At 40.2% G+C, this 26,575-nt stretch overlaps 1 protein-coding gene across 6 annotated transcripts in view; it reads left to right on the forward strand.

The window, feature by feature from the left end:
* Positions 1–9,070: 9,070 nt before the first annotated feature.
* The window catches only part of ZNF624 (zinc finger protein 624), a 36,474-nt gene continuing 18,969 nt past the window's right edge, over positions 9,071–26,575 (forward strand). For 2 of the 6 annotated variants that reach the window (XM_045487454.1, XM_045487456.1), the window contains exons 1-4: positions 9,231–9,248; positions 20,732–20,820; positions 21,669–21,756; positions 23,210–23,275. Coding sequence is in view for 2 of the 6 variants with exons in the window: in XM_045487451.1 (XP_045343407.1) it covers positions 20,734–20,820; positions 23,210–23,275 (153 nt within the window). In the remaining 4 variants the exon portion in view is untranslated. The other 4 variants (XM_045487455.1, XM_045487451.1, XM_045487452.1 and 1 more) reach the window with 4 other exon arrangements.

Below are 26,575 nucleotides of genomic sequence, written 5' to 3' on the forward strand. Positions count from 1 at the left end.
AATTCTCAGCTAATTAATAACTATGAAACATACCAAACAAACCTAAATATTTCTCGCATTTCTCCTTTTGTGGGTGCCATATCACAGGCTCCTAGGTAAGGGACTATTTGGGGCCTGTTTATTTTTTTTAAATCAAGAGTATGACAGAGTTAGCACAAAGCACAAAACATAATTCTGGTGAGAGACTGAATCTGTAGTACGTGGACAGATTATGCAGAAAGTTAAGAATGATTTTTCACCTCCTCTTGTTAAGAGCGGACTTTCACTGACACAAGGATATAACCAAACTCTGATGTTATATAAATATAATATTTAGAGTTAAAGATTTTGGGGGCACCTGGCTGGTTCGGTCAATGGAGCATGTGACTCTTGATCTCGGGGTCATAACTTTGAGTCCCACATTGGGGGTAGAGTTTACTTAAAAAAATAGAATCAAAGATTTTGCAAACATATAATGAATAAACCCATCAAAATCAAGCCAGTTTTTGTCAAAATTTTAACACATTTTATTGCTTCTTTTCAGTATTTGCAGCCATTATAAAGTACAACAAACAAAGTTCACTTTTCCTCAGACCTTCTAAAACTTACTGTATCCACTCTAATTTTGTCTCTTACTATCTTTTCACATCCTAGAACAACCAGACTCTAAGAAAAAAGTATTTGTGGGGCAGCTGGGTGGCTCAGTCATTTAAGCTTCTGACTTCGGCTAGGTCATGTTCTTGCGGTTCGTGGGTTCGAGTCAGGCTCTGTACTGACAGGTCAGAGCCCGGATCCTGCTTTGGATTCTGTCTCCCTCTCTGTCCCTCTCCCACTCACTCTCTCTCCCTCTCTCTCTCTCAAAAATAAATAAGCATTAAGCATTTTTTTAAAGGGAAAAATTACTTTTTCTCTTGAAAAACAGAAGCAACATCCCATTCTCTTTTATATATGTCGGGGGGGGGTCCCCAACATGACCCCCAGCCTCAGTGATTGGCTAGAAGGATTAACAGGGTTCAGCATATTGCCATACTCGTGGCTGTGATTTATTACAGTAAAAGGATACAAAGCAAAATTGGTAAAGGGAAAAGGTGCGTGGGACAAAGTCTGGAGAAAACAAGGTATAAGCTTCCAAGAGTTCTCTTGGCACTAGAGTCACCCAGGACATGCCCAATACCCCCTGCAGTGAGTCGTGATAACATGTGAAATATCGTTTACCAAGGGAGTTCACTAGAATCTCAGTACCCAAGGTGGTTTTTTAAAATATTTTTAAAGTTTATTTATATTTTGAGAGTGAGAGTGTGCGTGGGGGAGGAACAGAGGAAGAAAGAGAGTCCCAAGCAGGCTCTGTGCTGTCAGCATGAAGCCCAACGGGGGCTTGATCCCACAAACCAAGAGATCATGACCCGAGTCGAAATCAGGAGGCAGACGCTTAACCAACTGAGCGACCCAGGTGCCCCAGTACCCTTCGTTTTTATTGGCACCCTCTGTCTAGCACATACCAAAACTACAGACTCCTAGAAGGAAAACAGGTGTTCAGCATAAACCACGGTGTTTATACACATAGTTTAGGCATAGCGACCTATCAGCCACTCTTATCAGCTCCGGGAACGGTGGGAACCATCCCCAAGTCAGAAGCCCCAGACGCCAGCCAAGGGTCTACCTTGTCAGCAGGACTTTCTAAAAATAGTCTTGCACTTGCCATGTTAACTATTTTTCTGCACAGTTTTGTTGCCATTATTATTCCAATATAGTCTTTTAACCACTTACATTAATCACAACTTTGCTAACCAAATTACCTAGGAAATAGATGATTGAGAACTCTCTGTTATACACAAGCAATTTATCAGATAAGCAAAATTCACAAACATCCATATTTGGCCTCCTTAGCTACACATCCCTTTTATACCTTCTTAACATGGGAAAATATATTGTTATATATAGATGTATACATACATATATATCTTAGCTCTGTCCACTGAAAGGGGCTAGAAACAATGGCACCCAAGTTGCAGTGAGCTCAGAGCTTGATTTGATACCATTCTCCACGAAAAAAGAAAAAAAAAAAAAAAGAACCAGGGTTCCTCAGAGAAATGGCTGATTCCAAGTCTGAAGGAAGGTAGTTACAAGAAGAGTCTGGAACATCTTATTCCAGAAAATAAAGTAGGACTCAAAAAATGGTGAGAGTAGGTCAGAAAGGCAAAGGAGCCAGCTTGGCGTGGCCCTCACTAACCAAGTCTGGGACAAATTGAGTACCAAAACAAGACAGTAATGAATTATTGAACCGTCAGGAAAAAATAGTGCTTGCGTTCACATTGATAAGAAGTAAGTAAATAGGGGCGCCTGGGTGGCTCAATAGGTGAAGCATCTGACTCTTGATTTTGGTTCAGGTCATGATCTCACAGTTGGTGAGCCTGCATCAGGCTCTGGGGTGACTGTGTAGAGCCTGCTTGGAATTCTCTCTCTTTCCCTCTGTCTCTGCCCCTCCTCCACTTGCGCTCTCTCTCTCTCTCTCTCTCTCTCTCTCTCAGATAGGAAGGAAGGAAGGAAGGAAAGAAGGGAGGGAGGAAGGAAGAAAGAGGTAAATAAACAAGGAAGAGCAGAGGCCCTTGCTTGCAGTAGAATGCCCAATGCAAACTAGTAAATGTGAAACTGGAAAATCATCATTTTGCAGCCATGACAATCAAGATTGGTCAGACAAGAATCATCAATGGATGGTAAATCCAAAAGGGGAAAGTGTGATGAGGAACAGGATATTTGCATAGTATTAAAGTATCTTTTCCATAAATTGCTTGTTACAATTGGCAATTGCAAGGAAAAAAATTATATACTAATAATTTTATACTACTATATGGGAAGCACCCTGATTACATGATCAAAATTAATATATTGAACAAGTGGCAGATGGCAATTGTGTGCCTCAGATGTGATACCATGGGGACACAACATAATTTATGTAATATTAGAGAGTGCATAACTGGAATCCAATCATGAGGAAACATTCAACAAACCTCAAAATGAGGACTATTGGCAACAAAAGATTGGGGCACCTGGGTGGCTTAGCCAGTTAAGTGCCGACTTCAGCTCAGGTCATGATCTCATGGTTTGTGCGTTCAAGCCCCATGTTGGGCTCTGTGGTGACAGCTCAGAGCCTGGAGCCTGCTTCAGATTCTGTCTCCCTCCCACTCTGCCCCTCTCCCACTCATGCTCTGTCTGTATCTCAAAAATAAATAAAGGTTAAAAAAATTTTTTTAAAGATTGCATTCTTTAAAAATGTTACTGACATAAAAGACAAAGAAAGGTTGAATCCCTGTTCCAGATTAAGAACTAAAGACGTGATGACTATATACAATATATTATCCTTAACTGGATCCTACGCAGGAGAAAAAATACTACGAAGGACATATTGGTTCCGTTTTTCAAAAGTGCAGTACAAGCAGTAGAGTGGATAAAAGTATTACATCCATGTTAAATTTATTGAAGTTGATAACTATACCATGGTTATGTAAAATAATATCCTTATTATTGGGAAATGCACATTGAAGTATGTAGAGGTAAAAAAGCATAATGCATGCAATTTGCTCTCAAATGATTCAGAAAAAAAATATGTATATAGAGAGAGGGTACATGATAACCCAAAAAGAATAAGATGTTAAGAATAAGTGAATCTTGGGGCACCTGGGTGGCTCAGTTGGTTAGGTATCTGACTTTACCTCAGGTCGTGATCTCGCAGTTTGTGAGTTTGAGCCCCACATCGGGCTCTGTGCTGACAGCTCAGAGCCTGCAGCCTGCTTTGGATTCTGTGTCTCCCTCTCTCTCTGCCACTCCCCCACTCATGCTCTGTTTCTCTCTCTCTCTGAAAAATAAACATTAAAAAATAAATAAATAAAATCATCTTCAGTATTGCTTTCTCTAAGCTCTTAGGAACCATATTAAGTCAATAACTGAACATCGTGGTAATGCCCAGCACATACAAGATTTTTTTTGTTACATTATGCCTAAAGGCATCTGTAGTTTGCATTAGGCCAAGAACTAATTTATTTATTTTTTTTTTAACGTTTATTTATTTTTGAGACAGAGAGAGACAGAGCATGAACGGGGGAGGGGCAGAGAGAGAGGGAGACACAGAATCGGAAGCAGGCTCCAGGCTCTGAGCCATCAGCCCAGAGCCCGACGCGGGGCTCGAACTCACGGACCGCGAGATTGTGACCTGAGCTGAAGTCGGACGCTTAACAGACTGAGCCACCCAGGCGCCCTGGCCAAGAACTAATTTAACTTAAAATGATCTCATTCTAACCCTCTACAAAAATGTGGAATGGTTAGACACAATTTTTTATTATGTTCAAGAGTCTTGTTCATTAAGTTTGACAACAACAAAGCTGAGTAAGAAAAAAAATCTTCAAATAAAAATATAAAAACATGGTTGGTTGACTGGGTGGCTCAGTCAGTTAAGTGTCTGACTCTTGACTTTGGCTCAGGTCATGGTCTCACAGTTTGTAGGTTCAAGCCCCATGTTGGGCTCCATGCTGGCAGCATGGAGTCTTCTTGGGATTCTCTCTCTCCCTCTCTCTCTGCCCTTCCCCTGCTCTGTCTCTCTCTCAAAATAAACTTTAAAAAATATATATAAATATAATTTTTAAACATTTATTTATTTAGAGAGAGTGGGGGAGAGAGGCAGAGGGAGAGAGAGAGAGAATCTCAAGCAGGTTCTTTGTTGAGCCCAATGTGGGGCTTGACGTGGGGCTCAATCTCACAATCCTGAGATCATGACCTGAGCTGGAGTCAAAAGTCTGACACTTAACCATCTGAGCCACCCAGGCGCTCCTAAAAACACAATTTTTAGGGGTGCCTGGGTGGCTCAGTTGGTTAAGCATCTGACTTTGGCTCAGGTCATGATCTCACAGTCTGTGGGTTCAAGCCCCACATCGGGCTCTGTGCTGACAGCTCGGATCCTGGAGCCTGCTTCAGATTCTGTGCCTCCCTCTCTCTGCCCCTCCCCTGCTCATACTCTGTCTCTCTCTGTCTTAAAAATAAATAAATAATAAAAAACATTAAAAACACACACACAATTTTTAATCCCAATTCCAGTCAAAGTACAGAACAATATTTTTAGAATAAATTTCTCCCACTCTGTTTTTGAAATCCTGGTGCTATACAAAAGACTTGGAAACAAGACTTTGGATATACATAAAAGAAGGTGAACACATATACATGTAAATCACTAACAAAAGTAAGGAAATGCCCTAGAAAAGAACAGTGACTGACGATTGCCATGTCACTTTTTCCAATGAGTCATGTTAGAATGCAAGCAAAGAATGATTTCTATGATTTTTTTTTAATGCTGTTAACAATCACCTGGAAAGAACTTAAGGTTGTAAAGTCTTGTATGTGTAGTACTTTTTAAAATGTACCTTTGAAAAATATTGATATCATAGAACCACCTATTTTAAGTGGCCAAAAATTCCATTTTGGTGGAACGTGTAGATGATGACCAGGTTGCTTTTCTATAGCTCTAATTATGTGAAATATTTTTAGTTACGAATACGCTGGGGTTGTGATGACACCACCACCCAAAAAATGTGATGAAATATTTGTGAAAATGGAATCTGATAATTCACTATCGTTTGAATGCCCAATCTTGAGCTACTGCAGACATTTGTACTTCCTGGAACTGGGATGGAGAAAGCTTTGACTTTCAAGTGGAATGGATTTGTATGGCACAAGAAACGTATGTATTTTCTACAGAATCCAGGAAAAAAAATGCATCCCCATGCCCTGGTGGGTTCCACTATGAAAAACTAATGCCCCTCCTGGGAACCCAGCTCATCGTCTCTGAAACGAGCATCCGAGGTTTTCTCAGCTATGCATATTCTGAGCAGCTCTGCCACTGCCAAGGTGCAAGAGAGGACAGTCCTTCTGATCCTTCTGTGCCTGGCAAACCTCTTCATGCACTTAGTGTCTGCACATCTTCAAACAAAGACCATCTGTCGCCATTGCGACCAGAAGGCACTTGCTTGACTATCTACTACATACTGGGAATTTTTTTTTTCTAGATCATCTATTTTAACCCATGATGTTTCTCATTCTTTCACTTTTAGCTTCTCTTCCAGTTTCTCTGCTTTAAATTATTGAGTGTCGTCATCAAATAGTTTTTGGTTCATCTTCAGGAAGAATGCTATCACATTTTAGATCTAACAATATGTTTTCTTGTTCCAATGTACCTTTAAATTGCAGTACAAGGGGAGAAACATGATGGGAAGAATTTTTGCTGCATTGTCACTGATTAAACTCAGATTCTGGATTTACAGTTATTTTCTTTCAGCACTTGAGAAACGTTGTTTCACCTACTTCTGGCCTCCATGTTTCCTGATAAGAAGTCCACTATCATTTGAATTATTTTTCGGTTGCTGATATGGTATCCTTTTTCTCTTGCTGCTCCCAGGATTTTTCTTCATCTTTTTTAGTTCTCAGAAGTTTGATTATTAGCTGTCTTATTAGACTGCATATCTTTGTGTTTATCGTGCTGGCATTTTCTTAGATTCTTGAATCTGAAGATGTATGTCTTTAGTCAAATTTGGAGACACTTTTGAGTACCATGATACTCTGGATTTTTATGTGAATCTTGTGATTTAGCAGGCTTCTCCTGACATCACTCTGGTGGGAGAAGGAAGTTCACCACTGAGCTGTGAGCATTAGGTGGGAATGGAAGTCCAAGATACTCAGCTTCTTTTGACAGCTCTGGGGAGGGGAATTCTGACTGCTGGGCAGAGGTAGAATTTCAGGCTCCCTATTAGACCACCACCATTAACAACACCTCGTTGAGGATGGAAGGGGCATCCTGTTACCTACCACATAGCTGTCGCTGACGCTGTGTGTGGGGAGGCTCAATACTACCAGCGGGTGCAAATGGAAGTCCCAGCTCCCCATACTGTCTTCTCTGACATTATCCTTGCAGGGACAGAAGAGTCCCTCATTGCAATCTTTGCTGTTGGGGATGAGATGGGTCCACAGTTTTTTCTGTGGTGTTTGGCTGGAGTAGAGGTTATTTTCTTAAAGGTTTTCTGTCATTCTAGGCTGCCCTTTTCTTGGTCCTTTGGCTGGAGAGAGACAGGCTCTTCTTGGAGCCCTTTTTTAATCTGCACCCACTGGCATATTGTGTTGCCAGTTTCTCCAAGCACCCAGGCCAGGGTATATGAGGCAAAACAAAAATGTAGAAAAGTTACCACTGTGTCTTTCTTCACGTTGCACGATCCGTAGCTGGCCTGCCTTTGGTCCAACTTTCAGAGTCTTCTTATATTTGTTTTATCTATACAATATCAAGGGTTTTTAGCTATAATTAATGGGGGATACAGGGAGAAGCATGCCTATTCCATCTCATCCCATTATCTCTTCACCTTCATATATATGACACTATTTTAATGGGTATAAATTTCTGGGCTGACAGGGTTTCTTTTCTTTTTCCTTTTTTTTTAAATGTTTTTATTTATTTTTGAGAGAGAGAGAGAGAGAGAACGAGTTGGGGAGAGGCAGAGAGAGGGAGAGACACAGAATCTGAAGGAGGCTCCAGGCTCTAGGCTATCAGCACCAAGCCTGACCCAGGGCTCAAACTCATGAACCACAAAGTCAGAAGCTTAACGGACTGAGCCACCCAGGTACCCCTCTTCTTTCTTTCAGTACTTTAAAAGTGCTCCATTGTCCTCTGGCTTGCTTGCTTTTTTTCTTTCTTCCTTTTCTTTTTTTCCTGGTGAAAAGTAATTATCTTAGAACCCAGTAAAATACAGACCTTTTCTCCTCTGTTTTTAAGATTTTCCTTTATTAGTGGTTTGTAACAGTTTGATTAGGATGTGCCTTGGTGTGATTTTTTCACATCTTTGAATTTCACTGAGCTTCTTGGATGTGTGGGGTTATAATTTTCATCAAACTTTGAAAGTATCTAGTCATTATTCTAACTAAAATTTAAATTAAAAAAGGGGGGGGGGGAACAAACATATTCAGTCATCCCTCACTTTCTCCTTTCCTTCTAGGATTCTAATTACACTATAACTCTCCGGTGCTCCATTCATTCTCTATTTTCTCTCTGTGTTTCATTCTGGGCAGTTTCTATTTTTATGCCTTTGAACGCGTGATTCTTCTCTTTTGCAGTGTCGAATCTGCTCTTCATCCATTTTTTTTTTTTTTTCATTTCAGCTATCATATTTATTATCTCTAGTAGTTTGATCTCCCGCTTATATTTTTTTCCTTTCACAGTTCAGGAGTCCCTGGGTTATGTCATATTTCCTCCAAAGGTATCCATTGGCTCTTTGCGATCCCAAGAGCCCCCCCTTTACAGGGTTGCTTCACGGAGATTTATATTTCCCTGCGGATCCCCGTAGGCAGGGGCTCACCCTGGTGGGCCTCACACACAAAGCAGCAGAGAATCCAAGTCACAGAGCGTAGGGGCGGGTTAGGAAGGAAACGGTGTCATTGAGGGAAAATGCTCTACAGCCCCAATGGAGTCTGTTTCACTATAGAAAATATGGCCTCCGAGTATTAACACCACGGAATTGAGGCAAAGGAAAACACACCTTATAATATATATATTATAATCTAAGATATAATAACCTCAATATAAAAACTTAGAAAAATAAATGTCTATTTAGATTAATATCAATCTCAATATTAGTTAAACTTTTGTTTTTATTATTTTACTATTACGATTTGGATGCGCTGAGGAAGGAAGCTCTAGTTCAAAGAACCAGAGATTATAAGGAAGGCATCATCGATTCTTCAGTCAACAACTTGAAAGACAAGCACAAGGGTGCACACGCGCTCACCAACTCCACCGGCATCCGAGGTTTTCGCTAATTTGCAAAAGGCCCGTATCTTCTATCAATGACTAGGCCTTCAGCCACACTGAAATGGTCAGTGGCAAGAGCTGGCGTCATTCTTTTTTGCGTCGCTCGTACCTGATGGTAGCGCTTGACAGGTAGTCGCGGCCTCTCAATACAAGTTTGTTCGATTTGACTGGATTTTTTTAGGTCACCCAAATTGTCGACAAACACAGCCCATTCCCGCTTAAACGCAGACAAGAGAGAAAAGGGGGAGGGGTAAAAAGGAAAAAAAAAAAGAAAAAGCTCTGGCGCTGAGGATTCTGGGCGCTGGAGTTCTGGCGCCCCGGCCGCGCAGGCGCATTGTCTTGCCTGGCGGCCGGCCCCGCCAAGCCGGCGCCATTGCTGGAAGCGTTCCCGCCCTGCTCTGCGAGTGCCCTCAGTTGTCCTCAGTTCGGCACCCAGGTACTCGTTGCCCCGGGCGCCGGGCCCCGGTTCCCCGCCGCCCCTCCCTCGGCGCTGGGCTCCTGGCGGCATCCGGGGCGGGGCCGTTCCCTCCAGAGCCCCTGTCCCTGAGCCGACACGCCCACCCGAGAGGCGACTGGGGCTGGGCCTCCTGCCTGGCTGTCGGCGCGGTCTCCCCCACGCTTGGCTCCCGGGCTGGCGGTGCCCTCGGCGGCGGGCGCGGCGCTGGGGTGGGGGAGCACGGGGCGCGGCCTTAGGCTTAGTAGGGTTCGACTAGGGCTTGCTGGCCTCTGACCTGACTTTCCGCCTCTTCCCAGTCCCGCGCCTTTGATGGAGGAAGTGGGGGGACCCCGGATGGGCACTTAGGGAAAAAGGGCGAGGCTGGAGGAAGGACAGTCTCCGTCCTGGCTTTTGAACCCGCAGGGATGGACCGATTTCACACCTGATGGCCTGACAGGTGGATGAACTCCTGTCCTTTCGGTAACCGAGGCAGCTTCTCCCCCTCCCCCCGCCCCGTCTCATTTTATGGCATTTCACGGAATCACTTTCAAATCACCTGTCTCTCCCAGACCTGATAATGGCATTATTGCTTTGGCTGGGAGATGCTGGATTGGTCCGTGGCGCTGAAGTTCTCAACAAGAACATGGACCCCTTCGTTATTTTAAAATAACAAAGCTAGCTGAGGACCCACAGCAAGTGACATTTTTCAAGTCTTTGATACTTCCGCAGTGCTTGGGAAGACAGACAGGGACACTATCCAGAAAAAAATATCTAGGCAATTACGACTATGGAGAAATGTTGGCCTGGATTAGATATCTTCTGCATAAGGGCAGAGGTGAAAGGAGAAACAGTGCGGTTAGCCTCATTCGCTAATAACGTGTGCTCAAATGATTTTGCCAATGGACACATTTCTACAGTAGCTAAACCAAGGTTAGAACCGGGGGGAGGTGGACCCTCTGGAACTTTATTACTACACCAAACTCCTATGTATACATACATACCTCTTATTGTCTACTTGGAAAGTGTAGAAAAGTAGGAGTGTAAATATCACAGGCCCAGGTCTCCGAGGTCACAGTGGACTTCCGTTTGTTGACTTGCTGTCTTTTTCTCTATGCGTTCTTTTTTACACAATAGAGATCAAGCTGATCTCGATTAAATAGCATTGGCTATTCTGATTATAAAATTTAAACAGATGCTTATTGCCCAGGTGGGTATTAAACGTATTTGGCTAGCATTATCTATATGGCATATTGCCAACGAGGAGTTCATTAATCTTTAAAAATTTATGGGATGCCTGGGTGGCTCAGTCGGTTTTGCATCCTACTTCAGGCTCGGGTCATGATCTCACTATTCGTAAATTTGAGCCCCGCAGAGGCCTGCTTCGGGCTCTGTGCTGACAACTCAAAGCCTGGAACCTGCTTGGAATTCTGTGTCTCCCTCTCTCTCGCTCTGCCCCTCCCCACTCATGCTCTGTCTCTAAATAAAAAACAAACAAACGTTGAAAAAATTTTTAAAAAGAAGAGTATTTAATTTGGGGTGAGGAATTAGTTTGCTTTAGAACAATATTTATCAAGGTAAATGTTTGAGGTGCTTGTTGACAATGTAGATTTCTGTGTCTCATACCTAGAGATGGTGATCAGATCTTGGATGGAGCTGAGGAATTTCCTTTTTCTTTTTTTTTTTAAGATTTTTTTTCAGTGATCTCTACACCCAAGGTGGGGCTTGAACTCTCGACCCTGTGATCAAGAGTCACACACTCTACCGACTGAACCAGCCAGGCATCCCAGAATTTCCTTGTTTTTCTTTTCTTACTTTGAGAGAGAGCATGAGCAGGGAGGGGCAGAGAGGGAGAGCAAGAATCCCAGGCACTGGGAGCACAGAGCCTTATTCGGGGCTCAGTCCTGCGAATCTTGAGATCATGACCTGAACTGAAATCAAGAGTCAGATGCTCAACCAACTGAGCCACCCAGGTGCCCCCAGAATTTCCTTTTTAATGAGCTTTTTGCATCCTCAGATTTAAGATGTGGGAGTTTTCTAATTATATGTAGGAGTTTCCTGGGGAAAAAATCATTTTCATTAGATTTGCAAAGGAACCCATGACCTAAAATAAGGTAGAGAAACACTGAAGTATGGGAAAAGCACTTTTATTAACTCTGAGACTTAACTATAAAAATCAAGAGTCAGGGGCACCTGGGTGGCTCAGTCGGTCAGGTGATCGACGTCGGCTCAGGTCATGATCTCACAGTTTGTGAGTTTGAACCCCACGTCGGGCTCTGTGCTGACAGCTCATAGCCTAGAGCCTGCTTCGGATTCTATGTCTCCTCCTCTCTCTACCCATCCCCTGCTCATGCTCTGTGTCTCTCTGTCTCTTAATAATAAATGTTAAAAAAAATTTTTTTTGTTACATCAAGAGTAAGATGTTCAACTGACTGAGCCACCCAGGCACCCCAAGAAAGACTATTTCTTTCTCATAAAAGTCTGAGTTTTCAGGTGACTGGCAGTGATAAGGGTGGGTAGGGGTAGGCAGCTCTATGGCATTAGGTCATCTAGAAACCCGGGTTCCATTCCTCTTTTTGCTTCAGCACCTCCTAGGGGCTGTTGTCTTTCCTATGGTAGAAGCTGGCTCACTTTCATACTGTTGCATTGCAAACCTTTTGCAGGGGGTGGGGGGGTAGGGAACAAAGAACTGGAGGACAGACAGCTCCCTGGTAAAGATGTGATGTCACCTGGGGGCACTTGGGTGGCTCATTTGGTTAAGCGTCAGACTCTTGATTTCGGGTCAAGTCATGATCTCACAGTTCGGGTGTTCGAGCCCTTCATTGTGTTCCGCGTTGGGGTCCATGTTGGGCTCCTTGCTGGGCTCCATGCTGGTAGTGCAGAGCCTGCTTGGGATTCTCGCTCTCCTTCTCCCTCTGCCCCTCCCCTGCTGACACACGTATGCTCTCTCTCTCTCTCTCAAGATAAATAAGTAAACTTTAAAAAAATAAACTAAAACTCCTTTAAAAAAAAAATGTGATATCAACCCTTTTATTCAAATCCCGTTTGTTATAATTTAGTGACCTGGGCACACCTGCCTGCAAGGTGGCTGGGAAATGTCTGTAGTTGGGTGGCCTTGTGGCCAGCTGAGATTTCAAACCTTTGTCAAGGAGAAGGGGAGACTGGATGTTGAAAGGCAATTAGCAGTCGCTACTGCATTGGCCTACCTAAGTTTTCTGCTGCTTGAGTCAGTCTTAGAATATTTTTTAACAAAAATTGTTCTTTGGAAAATTTTATTTTTATTGACCTACAATTTTAAGATGATTTATATGTTATAGCCCCTTTCTTGTTTCTATTTTTGGTTTATTGGTATTTTTTCTTCTTTAGCCAGTGGCTTATATGTTCATTATTTAGAGAATCACCTCCTTCCGTTCTCAGCTGTTTTGTTTTCTAATTTGTTAGTTTCCTTATTATTTCTTCCTTATGGTTTGCTTGTAAATTATTTTTCTTATTTTGTTGGATGTTTAATATTTTTATTCTTTAAAAACATGTTAGTTGTGGGGCGCCTGGGTCGCTCAGTCAGTTAAGCATCCAACTTCAGCTCAGGTCATGATCTCAAGGTTAGTGAGTTCGAGCCCCACGTTGGGCTCTGTGCTGACAGTGTGGAGCCTGGAGCCTCCTTCAGATTCTGTCTCCATCTCTCTGCCCCTCCCCTGCTCGTGCTGTCTCTGTCTCTCTCTCTCTCTCTCTCTCTCTCTCTCTCTCCCTCCCTGTCAAAATATAAGTAAACATTAAAAACATTTTTTAATGTTCGTTGAATGTCTTTAGGGATATAAATTTTATCTTTTTAAAGTTTTGGCAGGAATCAATGAGTTTTTAATCTGTTATTCTCTTACTTTCTAATTCACTGGCAATTAAAGTTCTCTCTTAGACTTAATAGGTATTCCAGGAGGATTTATTTTATTTTCATTCCCTGGTGATTGAGTTTTTCCCTTCCTCCCTTCAGACTTATGTTTGTAATTCTACTACATCATGGTTAGAGAATGTCATGTATTCAGTTTCTTGTTTTTGATTGAGATTTTCTTTATTGTCAGTAGTCTTTGCAGTATATGATTAATATTAGCAAATGCTCCTTGAATACTTGAAAATAACTTTTGAATATGTTCAGGTATACTCCATGTTTATTTTAATTTCACCTCTAGAATTTATAACAGCCATGCTTTATACAGTTCTTGTTTTTCAGAAGATACTGGTTAATTATTACAAGTATCACTTCGGATGAGCTGATTGGCACAAACTTTAAGATTAGGTTAATAACGTTCTGCTGTTTATTAAGCCAAAGCTCCTCAATCTTATGTGAAGTAAGGTGTTCATTCAGGACAGGAGGACATTGAGCATGCTTATTAATCATAACAGAGTCCCTAACTGAGGGTCCATGCAACTGCTGGTAACACATTTTGCACAAAGTAGGGTTTCAGAACTTGGTATGTCACTGCCCTTTTTTATACGTGAAACTGCTATTACCATGTTGGATGAATTTATATTAACAATCTGTACCATTGGGTGTAAGGAAATCTCATTTATCAGGCACACCTGGTTCTTGAGCCAGACTCAGCATCAGCAAGGTCACATCCTCATTTAAGAAGGGGGCCGGGAAGGGAAACGGTGCCTAGGTGTCTCTGCTGGCTTAGTGGATGGTCATATATCTAGCCATCAGGTTGCATATATTTGTTTTTTTGATTGGCTACAGGTCAGCTAAGTCATATTTGTAGATAAGTATTCTCTTACTTTTTATTATTTGTACCTTTCTGTCTCATCATAAACCTGTGGCCTTTCTCTGTTAACCATATTCATTGTTTCTTTTTCTTTTTATTATATTCTATATGTGTGCTATTCTTCTTTCCACCAACTTTGATGAATGCTATTATATGTTGTCATACCAAACAGTGTGTTTAAATTGCACTGCCAGTCCCAAATTTAGGTGTCTTCATTTTCTTTTTGTTGTTGTTGTGAATTGTGGCTTGAATATTTTGGAATGTATCCTGACATAATGATCTGTTTTAGTGTGTGTATGTATTTGTAGTGAGAGCTTTCTTTCGTTCTTTTTTTAATCCACAAATATACTTATTACTTCATTTTTTAATTGAGATATAATTGACATATTATATTAGTTTCAGGCATACAACATGCCATACAGCGTGGTTCAGTATGTGTATATATTGCAAAGTGATCACCACAAATCTAGTTAACGTCCATCACCACACCTAGTTACAAATTCTTTTCTTGTGATGAAAACTTTTAAGATTTATTCCCTTATCAACTAAAGGTATACAATACAGTATTATTATGAACTTTAGTCACCATTATATATATTACATTTCCAGGACTTGCTTATTTTATAAGTGGAAGTTTATAGCTTTTGACCACCTTCTTGCCACTGTTGATCCCTGCCTCTGGCAATCACCAATCTGTTTTCTGAACCTATGAGTTCAAGTTTAGGTTTTGTTTTGTTTTGTTATATTCCAGATAAGAGTGAGGTCATACTTGTTTACATCTGTCTGACTTGTTTCACCTAGCATAATGCTCTCTTGGTGCATCCATGTTTTCACAAATGGCAAGATTTCCTTTTTTTTTTATGGATGAATAATAGTCGTGTATCTGTGTCTCACATTATCCATTCATCTGTCAACAAACACTTCCATTCCTTGGCTTTTGTAATTAATGCTACAGTGAACCCATGGGTGTGGATATCTTTTTGAATTAGTGTTTTTGCTTCCTGTATGTAAATGCCCAGAAGTGAAATTGCTGGGAAATGTAGTACTATTGTGAGTGTGTGTGTGTGTGTGTGTGTGTGTTGGGTAAATGCAGTACTATTTTTGAGAAACATTTAAGGCAATTTTAGGTATTATTCTAGTTTTGTGAAAAATGTTGGTATTTTTATAGGGATTGCATTAAATCTGTAAATTGCTTTGGGTAGTATGAACATTTTAACAATATTGGTTCTTCCAATGCACGAGCACAGAATATTTTTCCATTTAGTGTCTTATGATTAAATCTTATGTATAGATCTTTCACCTCCTTGGTTAAATTTATTCCTAGGTATTTTTTTCTTTTTTGATACAACTGTAAATGGGATTATTTACTTAATTTCTCTTTCTTACAGTTCATTGTTAGTGTGTAGAAACACAGCTGATTTTTATAAGTTGATTTTGTGTCCTGAAAATTTACTGAATTTGTTTATTCAACAGTTTTTTGGGAGAGTCTTTAGGACTTTCTATATATAGTATTATGTCATCTGCAAATAGTGACAGTTCTTTTCCAATTTGGATGCTTTTTATATCTTTTTCTTGCCTAATTTCCCTAGCCAAGACTTCCAATATCATGCTGAGTATAAACGATGACAATGGACATCCTTGTCTTGCTCTGTTCCTGATCTTAGAAAAAGTTTTATCATTTCACCATTGTGTTAGCTGTGAGCTTGTCATATATTGCCTTTATTATGTTGCATTATGTCCTCTCTATACCCCCTTTGTTGACAGTTTTTATCATAATGGATGTTGAATTTTGCCAAATGCTTTTTCTGCGTCTGTTGAGATGATCATACGATTTTTATTCTTCACTTTATTAATGTGGTGTATCACATTGATTGCCTTGCAGATATTTTTTTTTTTCAACGTTTATTTATTTTTTTTGGGACAGAGAGAGACAGAGCATGAACGGGGGAGGGGCAGAGAGAGAGGGAGACACAGAATCGGAAACAGGCTCCAGGTTCTGAGCCATCAGCCCAGAGCCTGACGCAGGGCTCGAACTCACGGACCGCGAGATCGTGACCTGGCTGAAGTCGGACGCTTCACCGACTGCGCCACCCAGGCGCCCCGCCTTGCAGATATTGAACCATCCTTGCATCACTGGAATAAATCCCAGTTGGTCATTGTGTATGATCCTTTTGCTATATTGTTGAATTGAGTTTGCTACTATTTTGTTGAGGAATTTTGCATCTGTGTTCAACAGGGTTATTGACCTCTAATTTTCTTTTCTTGTGTCCTTGCCTGGATTTGGAATCCAGGTAATGCTAGCCTTGTAAAATCAGTTTGGAAGTATTCTTTCCTCTCTGTTTTTTCAAAGAGTTTGAGAACAGTTGGTATTAATTCTTCTTAAATGTTTGATAGAATTCAGCAATGAACCTACCTAGTCCTGGACTTTGTTTTTGGGGGGAGATTTTTTATTATTGATTCCATCTCCTTACTAGTAATCGGCCTGTCAGATTTTCTCTCTCTTCATGATTCTGTCTTAGTAGATCACATGTTTTAGGAAATTACTTGTTTCTTCTAGCTTGTCTAATGTGTTGGCATGATCTTTTTTAGATCCATATTGCCTTCAGCTTTCATGTGTGGCATATGAATCAACTAGGGATCTTATGAAAAAGCTCATTCTGATTCAGTAGGTTCTGTAGTTGAACCTCAGATTTTGTATCTTTCACAACCTCCCCAGTAATGTTCATGCTGCTGTTCTTCAGACTACGCTTGTGAATACAAAGCTCTTGGATGCGTATTCTTTTTTAAAAAATTTTTAAGTGTATCTATTCATTTCAAGAGAGACAAAGAGAGCAAATGGCTGAGGGGCAGAGAGAGAGGAAGAGAGAGAGTCCCAAGCAGGCTCTGTGCCATCAGTGCAGAGCTTGATACAGGGCTCAAACTCACAAGCCACAAGATCATGACCTGAGCTGAAATCAAGTGTTGGACACTTAGGCTGATTGAGCCACCCAGGTGCCCCAAAGTGGTTCATTTTTAGATGAGTCAATGATTGTGGCAAAGGAAGATTGAATTATTTTTTTTTCACATCACACAGCAAATTGATTTAGTGGAAAAGGTGTGAGCATTGGAATTAGACTGATTTGAGGTCATATATGGCCTCAGGTAAATTGTGTAGTTTTTCTAAGCCTCATTTTCTTCACAGTGGAGTGGGAATATAATTACCATTGGGTTGATGTGAAGTTCGAACAAAAAGATATTTTTAGGGGAACCTGGCTGGCTCAGTACAGCATGCAACTCTTGATCTTGGGGTCATTGAGTTCAAGCCCAATGTTGGGGGTAGAGTTTACTCAATAAAAAGTAAATAAATATTTTTTTTTTCAACGTTTATTTATTTTTGGGACAGAGAGAGACAGAGCATGAACGGGGGAGGGGCAGAGAGAGAGGGAGACACCGAACCGGAAACAGGCTCCAGGCTCTGAGCCATCAGCCCAGAGCCCGACGTGGGGCTCGAACTCACGGACCGCGAGATCGTAACCTGGCTGAAGTCGGACGCTTAACCGACTGCGCCACCCAGGCGCCCCAATAAATATTTTTTTAAAAGAAAAGATATTTTATTATTTTATTTTTTTTATTGTCAAGTTAGCTAACATACAGTTTATACAGCACGCTCTTGGCTTTGGGAGTAGATTTCCATGATTCATCATTTACCTACAACACCCAGTGCTCATCCCAAAAAATGCCCTCCTCAGTCACCCATTTTCCCCACCTCCTGGGTCCCCAACCCCCATCAACCCTCAGTTTGTTCTCTGTATTTAAGAGTCTCTTATGGTTTACGTCCCTTTCTGTTTGTAGCTATTTTTTCCCTCCCTTCTCCCATGATCTTCTGTTAAGTTTCTCAACCTCCTCCTATGAGTGAAAACATATGATATCTGTCTTTCTCTGACTTATTTCATTTAGAATAATACCCTCCAGGGGCGCCTGGGTGGCGCAGTCGGTTAAGCGTCCGACTTCAGCCAGGTCACGATCTCGCGGTCCGTGAGTTCGAGCCCCGCGTCGGGCTCTGGGCTGATGGCTCAGAGCCTGGAGCCTGTTTCCGATTCTGTGTCTCCCTCTCTCTCTGCCCCTCCCCTGTTCATGCTCTGTCTCTCTCTGTCCCAAAAATAAATAAACGTTGAAAAAAAAATTAAAAAAAAAAAAAATAGAATAATACCCTCCAGTTTCATCCACATTGTTTCAAATGGCAAAATTTCATTCTTTTTCGTTGCCAAGTAGTATTCCATTGTATGTATGTGTGTGTATATATATATACACCACATCTTCATCCATTCATCAGTTGATGGACATGTGGTCTCTTTCCATAATTTGGTTATTGTTGATAGTGCTGCTATAAACACTGGGATACATGTGGCCCTATGAATCATCACTCCTGTATCCTTTGGGTAAATTCCTAGTAGTGCATTGCTGGGTTGTAGGGTAATTCTATTTTTAATTTTTTGAGGAACCTGCATGCTGTTTCCCAGAATGGCTGCACTAGTTTGCATTCCCACCAATAATGCAAGAGGGTTCCCCTATCTCCACATCCTCATCAATGTCTGTTGTTTCCTAAGGTTTTAATTTTAGCCACTCTCATTAGTGTGAGGTGGTATCTCAATGTGATTTTGATTTGCATTTCCCTGATGACAAGTGATGTTGAGCATTTTTTCACGTGTCAGTTGGCCATTTGGATGTCTTCTTTTTAGAAGTGTCTATTCATGTCTTTTGCCCATTTCTTCACTGGATTATTTGTTTTTCGGGTGTTGAGTTTGGTAAGTCTTCATAGATTTTGGATACTAACCCTTTATCTGATATGTCATTTACAGATATCTTCTCCCATTCCGTTGGTTGCCTTTAATTTTGTTGATTGTTTCCTTTGCTCTGCAGAAGCTTTTTATCTTGATGAGGTCCCAGTAGTTCAATTTTGCTTTTATTTCCCTTACCTTTGGAGATGTGTCAAGTAAGAAGTTGCTGCGGCTGAGGGCAAAGAGATTGTTGCCTGTTTTCTCTTCTAGGATTTTGATGGTTTCTTGTCTCACATTTAGGTCTTTCATCCATTTTGAATTGCAAGAAAGTGGTCCAGTTTCATTCTTCTGCATGTTGCTGTCCAGTTCTCCCAGCACCATTTGCTAAAGAGACACTTTTTTTCTATTGGATACTCTTTCATGCTTTGTTGAAGATTAGTTGGCCATACATTTGTGGGTCCAATTCTGGGTTCTCTGTTCTATTCCATTGGTCTGTTCTTTTCCATGTGTCTGTTTTTGTGCCAAATACCATACTGTCTTGATGATTTCACCTTTGTAGTACAGGCTAAGGTCCAGCCAGGATTGTGATGCCTCCAGCTTTAGTTTTCTTTTTCAACATTACGTTGGCTATTTGGGGTCTTCTGTGGTTTCATACATATTTTAGGATTGTTTGTTCTAGCTCTGAGAAGAATGCTGGTGCTATTTTGATTGGGATTGCATTGAATGTGTAGATTGCTTTGGGTAGTGTCAACATTTTAACAATATTTGTTCTTCTAATCCATGACCATGGAATGTTTTCCCATTTCTTTGTGTCTTCAGTTTCTTGCATAAGCTTTCTATAGTTTTCAGTGTACAGATCTTTTACCTCTTTGGTTAGGTTTATTCCTAAGTATTTTATGGTTCTTGGTGCAATTGTAAATGAGATCAGTTCCTTGATATCTCTTTCTGTTGCTTCATTATTGGCAAATAGAAATGCAACTTGATTTCTGTACATCGATTTTATATCTTGTGACTTTGCTGAATTCACGTATTAGTTCTAGCAGTTTTGGGGTGGAGTCTTTCGGGTTTTGCATGAAGAATATCATGTCATCTGCAAAAAGTGAAAGTTTAACTCCTTTGCCAATCTGGATGCCTTTTATTTCATTTTGTTGTCTGATTGCTGAGGCTAGGACTTCCAACGCTATGTTAAACAAAAGTGGCGAAAGCGGACATTCCTCTCGTGTTCGTGATCTCAGGGGGAAAGCTCTTAGTTTTTCCCCATTAAGGATATTAGCTGTGGGTCTTTCACATATGGCTTTTACGATGTTAAGGTATGTTCCTTCTTTCCTGACTTTCTTGAGGGTTTTTATTAAGAAAGGATGCTGTATTTTGTCAAATGCTTTTCCTGCATCTATTGACAGGATCATATGGTTTTTATCCTTTCTTCTGTTTTTTTGTTTTGTTTTGTTTTGTTTTTTCAACGTTTATTTTATTTTTGGGACAGAGAGAGACAGAGCATGAACGGGGGAGGGGCAGAGAGAGAGGGAGACACAGAATCGGAAACAGGCTCCAGGCTCTGAGCCATCAGCCCAGAGCCCGACGCGGGGCTCGAACTCACGGACCGCGAGATCGTGACCTGGCTGAAGTCGGACGCTTAACCGACTGCGCCACCCAGGCGCCCCTATCCTTTCTTCTGTTAATGTGCTGTATCACATTGATTGATTTGTGAATATTGAACCAGCCCTGCAGCCCAGAAATGAATCCCACTTGTATTTTAAAAGATCCTTGTACAATGTCTGGCCTACTAGTTGTGACTACATTTAATGGTATTAAAATGTCATAATATCCAGGAGCAAGGATCTTTTTTTTCTCACTGATCTTGGGGGTTAATCTTGTGTCCTTTAGTCATGCTTCCTTGTAATGTCAGGATTCCAATGAGGTAATTCTGAGATTTCCAAGGCAGGATTGATTTTCATTGTTTATTTCTCTTTGTCAGCCATGTCTTTGCAGGACCCCACTCTCGGCAGAGAGGGGAACACAGAGGAAGAGATTATGGCTGCTGTGGTTTTTTCTGTTGGACCTCTGGTAAGTTGGGGTTTCCTCTAGTCCTGACCTGCATCTTGGTTTAAGAGCATGTCTATTTTTCCTGAATTCTGTGACTTCTGTATCTCACCCAGACCCCTTCTGGTACCTGAATCAGATGGTTTCCCCCATGAAAATTGGTTTATCATAGTGAAGCTTGTAATCTGTAAGAAGTTTCACTCTACATATGGAACCAAATATCAAGACACATGATCTTTCAAAAAATACTTTTGCTATTTTTTTATAAACAGTCTAGGAAATTTACTTTTGATGTTAAATTTGTATTGTTCCCAGGAAATTTCAGTTATTTGTGGGGTAAAAGAACCGAATATTTAAAAAAATTTTTTTTTTCAACGCTTATTTATTTTTGGGACAGAGAGAGACAGATCATGAACGGGGGAGAAGCAGAGAGAGAGGGAGACACAGAATCGGAAACAGGCTCCAGGCTCTGAGCCATCAGCCCAGAGCCTGATGCGGGGCTCGAACTCCCGGACCGCGAGATCGTGACCTGGCTGAAGTCGGACGCTTAACCGACTGTGCCACCCAGGCGCCCCTTTTTTTTAAAATTTTTTTTTTCAACGCTTATTTATTTTTGGGACAGAGAGAGACAGATCATGAACGGGGGAGGAGCAGAGAGAGAGGGAGACACAGAATCGGAAACAGGCTCCAGGCTCTGAGCCATCAGCCCAGAGCCTGATGCGGGGCAAGAATCGAATATTTTAAATTGGAAATATTGCTTAGGAAATTTTGGGGAAAGTATGTACACACAGACACACCCACACCCTCTTAATTAAGAGGGACCATTCCCCTTGTGCCCACTCTCAGTGATCTCCTCTTTTCTACCCATTAAGAAGTGACCAAGCTTAATAGATGACATGGAGAGAAAGAAGATGTTTAAGACACAGAGCTTGGCTGTAGGGTGCTTACAGTCTCATTGAGGTAAGGCCTACAAAAGAAATAGTTACATAATTTGTTTAGGTGAATGATAGTTCCTGCATCTATTGCTAGGAATTTTGCTAATGATGCTTAGCTGTATGATAAACATGATGAGTGCTATGTAAGAAAAGAAATGGGCATTAGTATGGGCAAAACTGGTCACAGAAAGCTCATGAGGACAGTTAGACTTAAGTAGTACTCACAAGTGGGATTTAAGTTGTCATAAAGTATTTATAAGGGTACTTCAGGTGAGAAGGGAGTTTAAGGGCAAGAGAACAGTGGGGTGAGCTAGTGATTCCAGCTGGAAAGTATGGAAGATAGTACTGGAAATTAGATATTTAAGCTGAATCTTTTAATGTTTCCCTGAAGACATTTAAGTATATATATGTATGTGTGTATGTTTGAGGTGGGTGTCAGTGAGGTACAAGCCGTGTCTTAGCAGTGACTTTTTGAAATAGATTCCGAAGAAAGGTAATACCAACAAATACAATTTGTCTAGTTGTGATCTGCGGTAACCTATAGTAGTGACCTTTCACTCTTTATAGCCAGGATGTATAACGTGTAAACAGTCCTTAAAACATACCCTTGAAAAGATAAATAAAAACCAAAATGTACACTTGATCAGCATATCTGAAGTATTTGTCTAGTATTGACATGGTCAGACCCATCCCTAATTACCAGAGGTTGATGTTCACATCATTAATTTTCTGGAAGCTGAATGTTTTTATTTTTTAGATAAGAACTTGGAAGGGGAGAAATAAGATAACAGTTTTTCTCAATGGACTTTCAGTAGTTTTATTATCCATAGTTTTTTTAAATGGCACACACAAAACCTAAAATCATAAGTACTAATCGAAAGAGGTAGTAAAATACCATCTCATTTATAAAATCAGGCCCTCATAGGGATACAGCTTATAAGGTTAAGAAAATAATGTAGTGAGAAGTCCCTGAAATGCTACCTGAGTAACTACAAGACGTTCCCCCGACCCCCCACAACACTGAAATGATTTTCAACTGTACAAAATACATAGTGTTAGTAGGTTTTGAATACTATTCTTAAGATAGATACTTTCTGAGAAATACATTTCAACTCTATATGAAAAGGGAAAATTATGTAGGCTCTGAAGGCCTCTTACTATAAATCTACTTTTTTGTTACAATAGGTTCTTTGTTGGAAGCCTCCTTTAAAAACTATGCGGTTGTATCTTTCTCAGTCTTGTGTTTGTCATTATCTCAAACAAAGTTGAAGAAGATGATTGGATGTTACTATGGGACGGTAATTTCAGCGCTAAATTAACCAATAAAAGGGGCCACCCTGTTAATTTCAGCCCTAAATCAAACAATAAAAGGGATCATCCCATGTATGCCACATCCACAGTGGACCGTTGGTACTTGGGGCTCTGCTGTGAGTCATCAGCAGCCTACCACTGAGTGATCGTATCCTGTATCCCTTCAGAATCCTGAAGTTTCCAAGCCAGATGAAGACCTTCACCTTCAGGCTGAAGAACCAGAATTGGAAAAGGTAATGCCTAACATGTTACATGAGGGGAATAAAGTGCCTCTTTTACTGTGCCTGGTTCTTAATGTTCCTAGTGCCTTGCAAATTTGCAGTGAATATCATCTTGCTTGATAGCTGTAGTAACCCCAGGGCTGGCCGCATCAGTTTGACGGATTTCATTTCCCTTGGTGGCAGCCCTAATGTGGCAGGTCACATTGTAACTACTGATGATAAAGTGTCCTATATCACATGCTCTGATTCTTGCTTTGCATCGTGAGACTCAACACCATTAAAAATATCAAGAATACATGAACATCAGTGGAGATATTTAAGGTGTGTTTAAATTGGTTTAGGTTTTTTATTTCATTATATTGTTAAGCTGACTTTCTTATTCATGAGTATAGAATTCAGCTGATTTTTCCAGAAAATACCAAAGTCAGAAATGTATGAAATATGTTAAGAAAAGTTACCTAAAACTTAGAAATAAGGCAAAAGATAAATGTATGCCCTTTCAGTGTCGCATTAAACCATTGTCTAACCAGCCTGTGTAAGGGTCACCTGACATAGCCCGGAGAGTTACGTTGTTTGATGTACTAGTTACTGTTGGTTAATATCCAGAACATTGAAAATTTGCAAGTTATTTTACCTTGGAGAAAAAATAACCCCCAAATTTATGGTTTTATTGTCCTTGTAGGACATTCACCAGGTTTCTAACTAATTTTGTGGTCTTATTCCAGCATTCTTTTTTCTGCAATCAGTAGACAGCTGTTTTTGTGCCTCCTTTGAACCAGGTTTGTCAGGCAGCTGATCTCTCATTAATGACTTAAGTAAATCTTTGGCATGTGTTGACAATACTTTTAGAATTACAGGGGTTAAGCTTAAAAAAAAATTTTTTTTTGAAGTATAGTTGACATACAGTATTATATTAGTTTCAGTTGTACAGCATAGTGATTGGATAACTCTGTACATCACACCGTGCTCATGGCAATAAGCATAGTTACTGTCTGTTACCATACAAAGTTATTGCAATGTTACTGACTATACTCTCTGTGCTATACTTTTCATCTCTGTCGTTTATTTTATAACTGGAAGTCTGTACCTCTTAATCCCCTTCACCTATTTCACCCATCCTCTCACACACCCCCCAACAACCACCATTTTGTTCTCTGTATTTAGGAGTCTGTTTCTGTTTTTTGTTTGTTCGTTTGTTTTCTTTTTTAGATTCCACGTATAAGTGAAATCATATATTTATCTTTGATTTATTTCACTTAGCATAATAATCTCTAGGTCCATCAATGTTGTCAGGAATGACAAGGTTTTGTTTTTGTTTTTTTCTTTCTTATGGCTGAGTACTAGTTCAGTGTGTGTGTGTGTGTATGTGTGTGTACATGTGTACATGCCACATCTTCTTTATCCATTTATCTATCAGTAGACACTTGTGTTGCTTCTATATCTCAGCTATTGTAAATAATGCTACAATAATTATAGGGGTGCATTTATCTTTTTGAATGAGTGTTTTTATTTTCTTTGGGCAACAACCCAGCGGTGGAATTACTGGATCATATAGTAATTCTAGTTTGAATTTTTTGAGGAGCCTCCACACTGTTTTCCATAGCAGCTACACCAGCTTGCATTCCCACCAACAGTATACACAAGTGACTCCTTTTCTCCACACCCTTGCCAATTCTTATTATTTCTTGTCTTTTTTATTTTAAAGCCACTTTGACAGCTGTACCTCATTGTGATTTTGATTTGCATTTTTTTTGTTGACCACATGTTCTCTTTGGGAAAATGTTCATTCAGGTCACCTGCCCTTTTTAATTAGATTATTTGTTTTTTTGTTATTGAGTTGTGTGAATTCTTTTTAGATTTTGGATATTAACCCCTTATCAGATAAATCATTTGCAGATACCTTCTCCCATTCATTTGGTTGCCTTTTTTCTTTTTTTAATTTTTTCAGGTAAACTCTATGCCCAATCTGGGGCTTGAACTCACGATCTGAAGTCAAGAGTTACAAGCTCCACTGACTGAACCAGGCAGGGCCCCTCAGCAGGTTGCCTTTTTGTGTTGATGGTTTCTTTGGCTATGCAAACACTTTTAGTTTCGTGTAGTCCCAGTTGTTTATTTTTGCTTTGGTTTCTCTTGCCTCAGGAGACAGATCCAGAAAACTGTTGCTAAGCCCTGTGTTTTATGGTTTCAGGTCTTACATTTAGGTCTTTAATTCAGTTTTTCTTTATTTTTGTGTATGGTATAAGAAAGTGGTCCAGTTTCATTCTTTTATATGTAGCTGTCCAGTTTTCCCAACACCATTTTTTTTTGAAGAGACAGTCTTTTTCCCATTCTTGCCTCCTCTCCTCTCTTATAGATAATTGTGGTTTTTTTTTTTTAATTATGTAGAAGTTCAGCTCCTTTTTTTTAGAATTACGTTTTGAAGTTTTTTTTTAATTGTACTTTGAAAGTTGGTTTTATTCTAAGAATGTTTTGTGTAAAACTGGGCTTTTCTTTTTGCTTTTAGGAGAAAATACATTCTGACACTCAGTCGTACACATAATTTTTACATAGGTTTTGTTTTTTTTTTAATTTAGTACTGGGCCAATCATCCTTAAAATTGTCCTTTAACATATGATAGTTTAGACTTAAAATTTTTAAGGTAAAAATATTAATAGTTTCAGACTTTGAGTCATGAACTGTAGGAAAGTGCCATTATTTTTGACCTGGTGAATAATTCATATGGTTTATTTTTGTTCTTCTGACAGGAAATCCCTGACAGAAGAGTAATTCTGTGTGGCTCTTTCTTAAATTCTACATCCTGTTGATAAGTACTGAACTTAGTTTTATTTAACTTAGTTTTAACTTTAATTCTAGTAAAACCAGTTTTTCAGTGATAATTTTTAACATTTCCATATCTGCAAAAGGTGCAAATAGAATTTTCAGTGGCGCCTGGGTGGCTTCATCGGTTGGGCGTCCAACCTGAGCTTAGGTCATGAACTGATGGTCCGTGGGTTCAAGCCCCGCATCAGGCTCCGTGCTGACAGCTCAGAGCCTGGAACCTCCTTCAGATTCTGTGTCTCCCTCTCTCTCTGCCCCTCCCCACTTGCTCTCTGTGTCTCAAAAATAAATAAGCATTAAAAAAATTTTTTTTAATTAAAAAAAAAGAATTTTCATAGCACGTGTATTGAATCTGTTGATCAATTTGGGAAATATTAAAGTCTTAATATTAAGTTTTATAATAAGAATATGGAATGTTTTCCCATTTATTTAGGTATTCTTCAGTTTCTTTCAGTGATGTTTTGTCATTTTCAGTGTACGTGTCTTGCATATCTT

This window comes from Leopardus geoffroyi, chromosome E1, assembly GCF_018350155.1.
Source record: "Leopardus geoffroyi isolate Oge1 chromosome E1, O.geoffroyi_Oge1_pat1.0, whole genome shotgun sequence".
In the NCBI taxonomy this organism is placed as follows: domain Eukaryota; kingdom Metazoa; phylum Chordata; class Mammalia; order Carnivora; family Felidae; genus Leopardus; species Leopardus geoffroyi.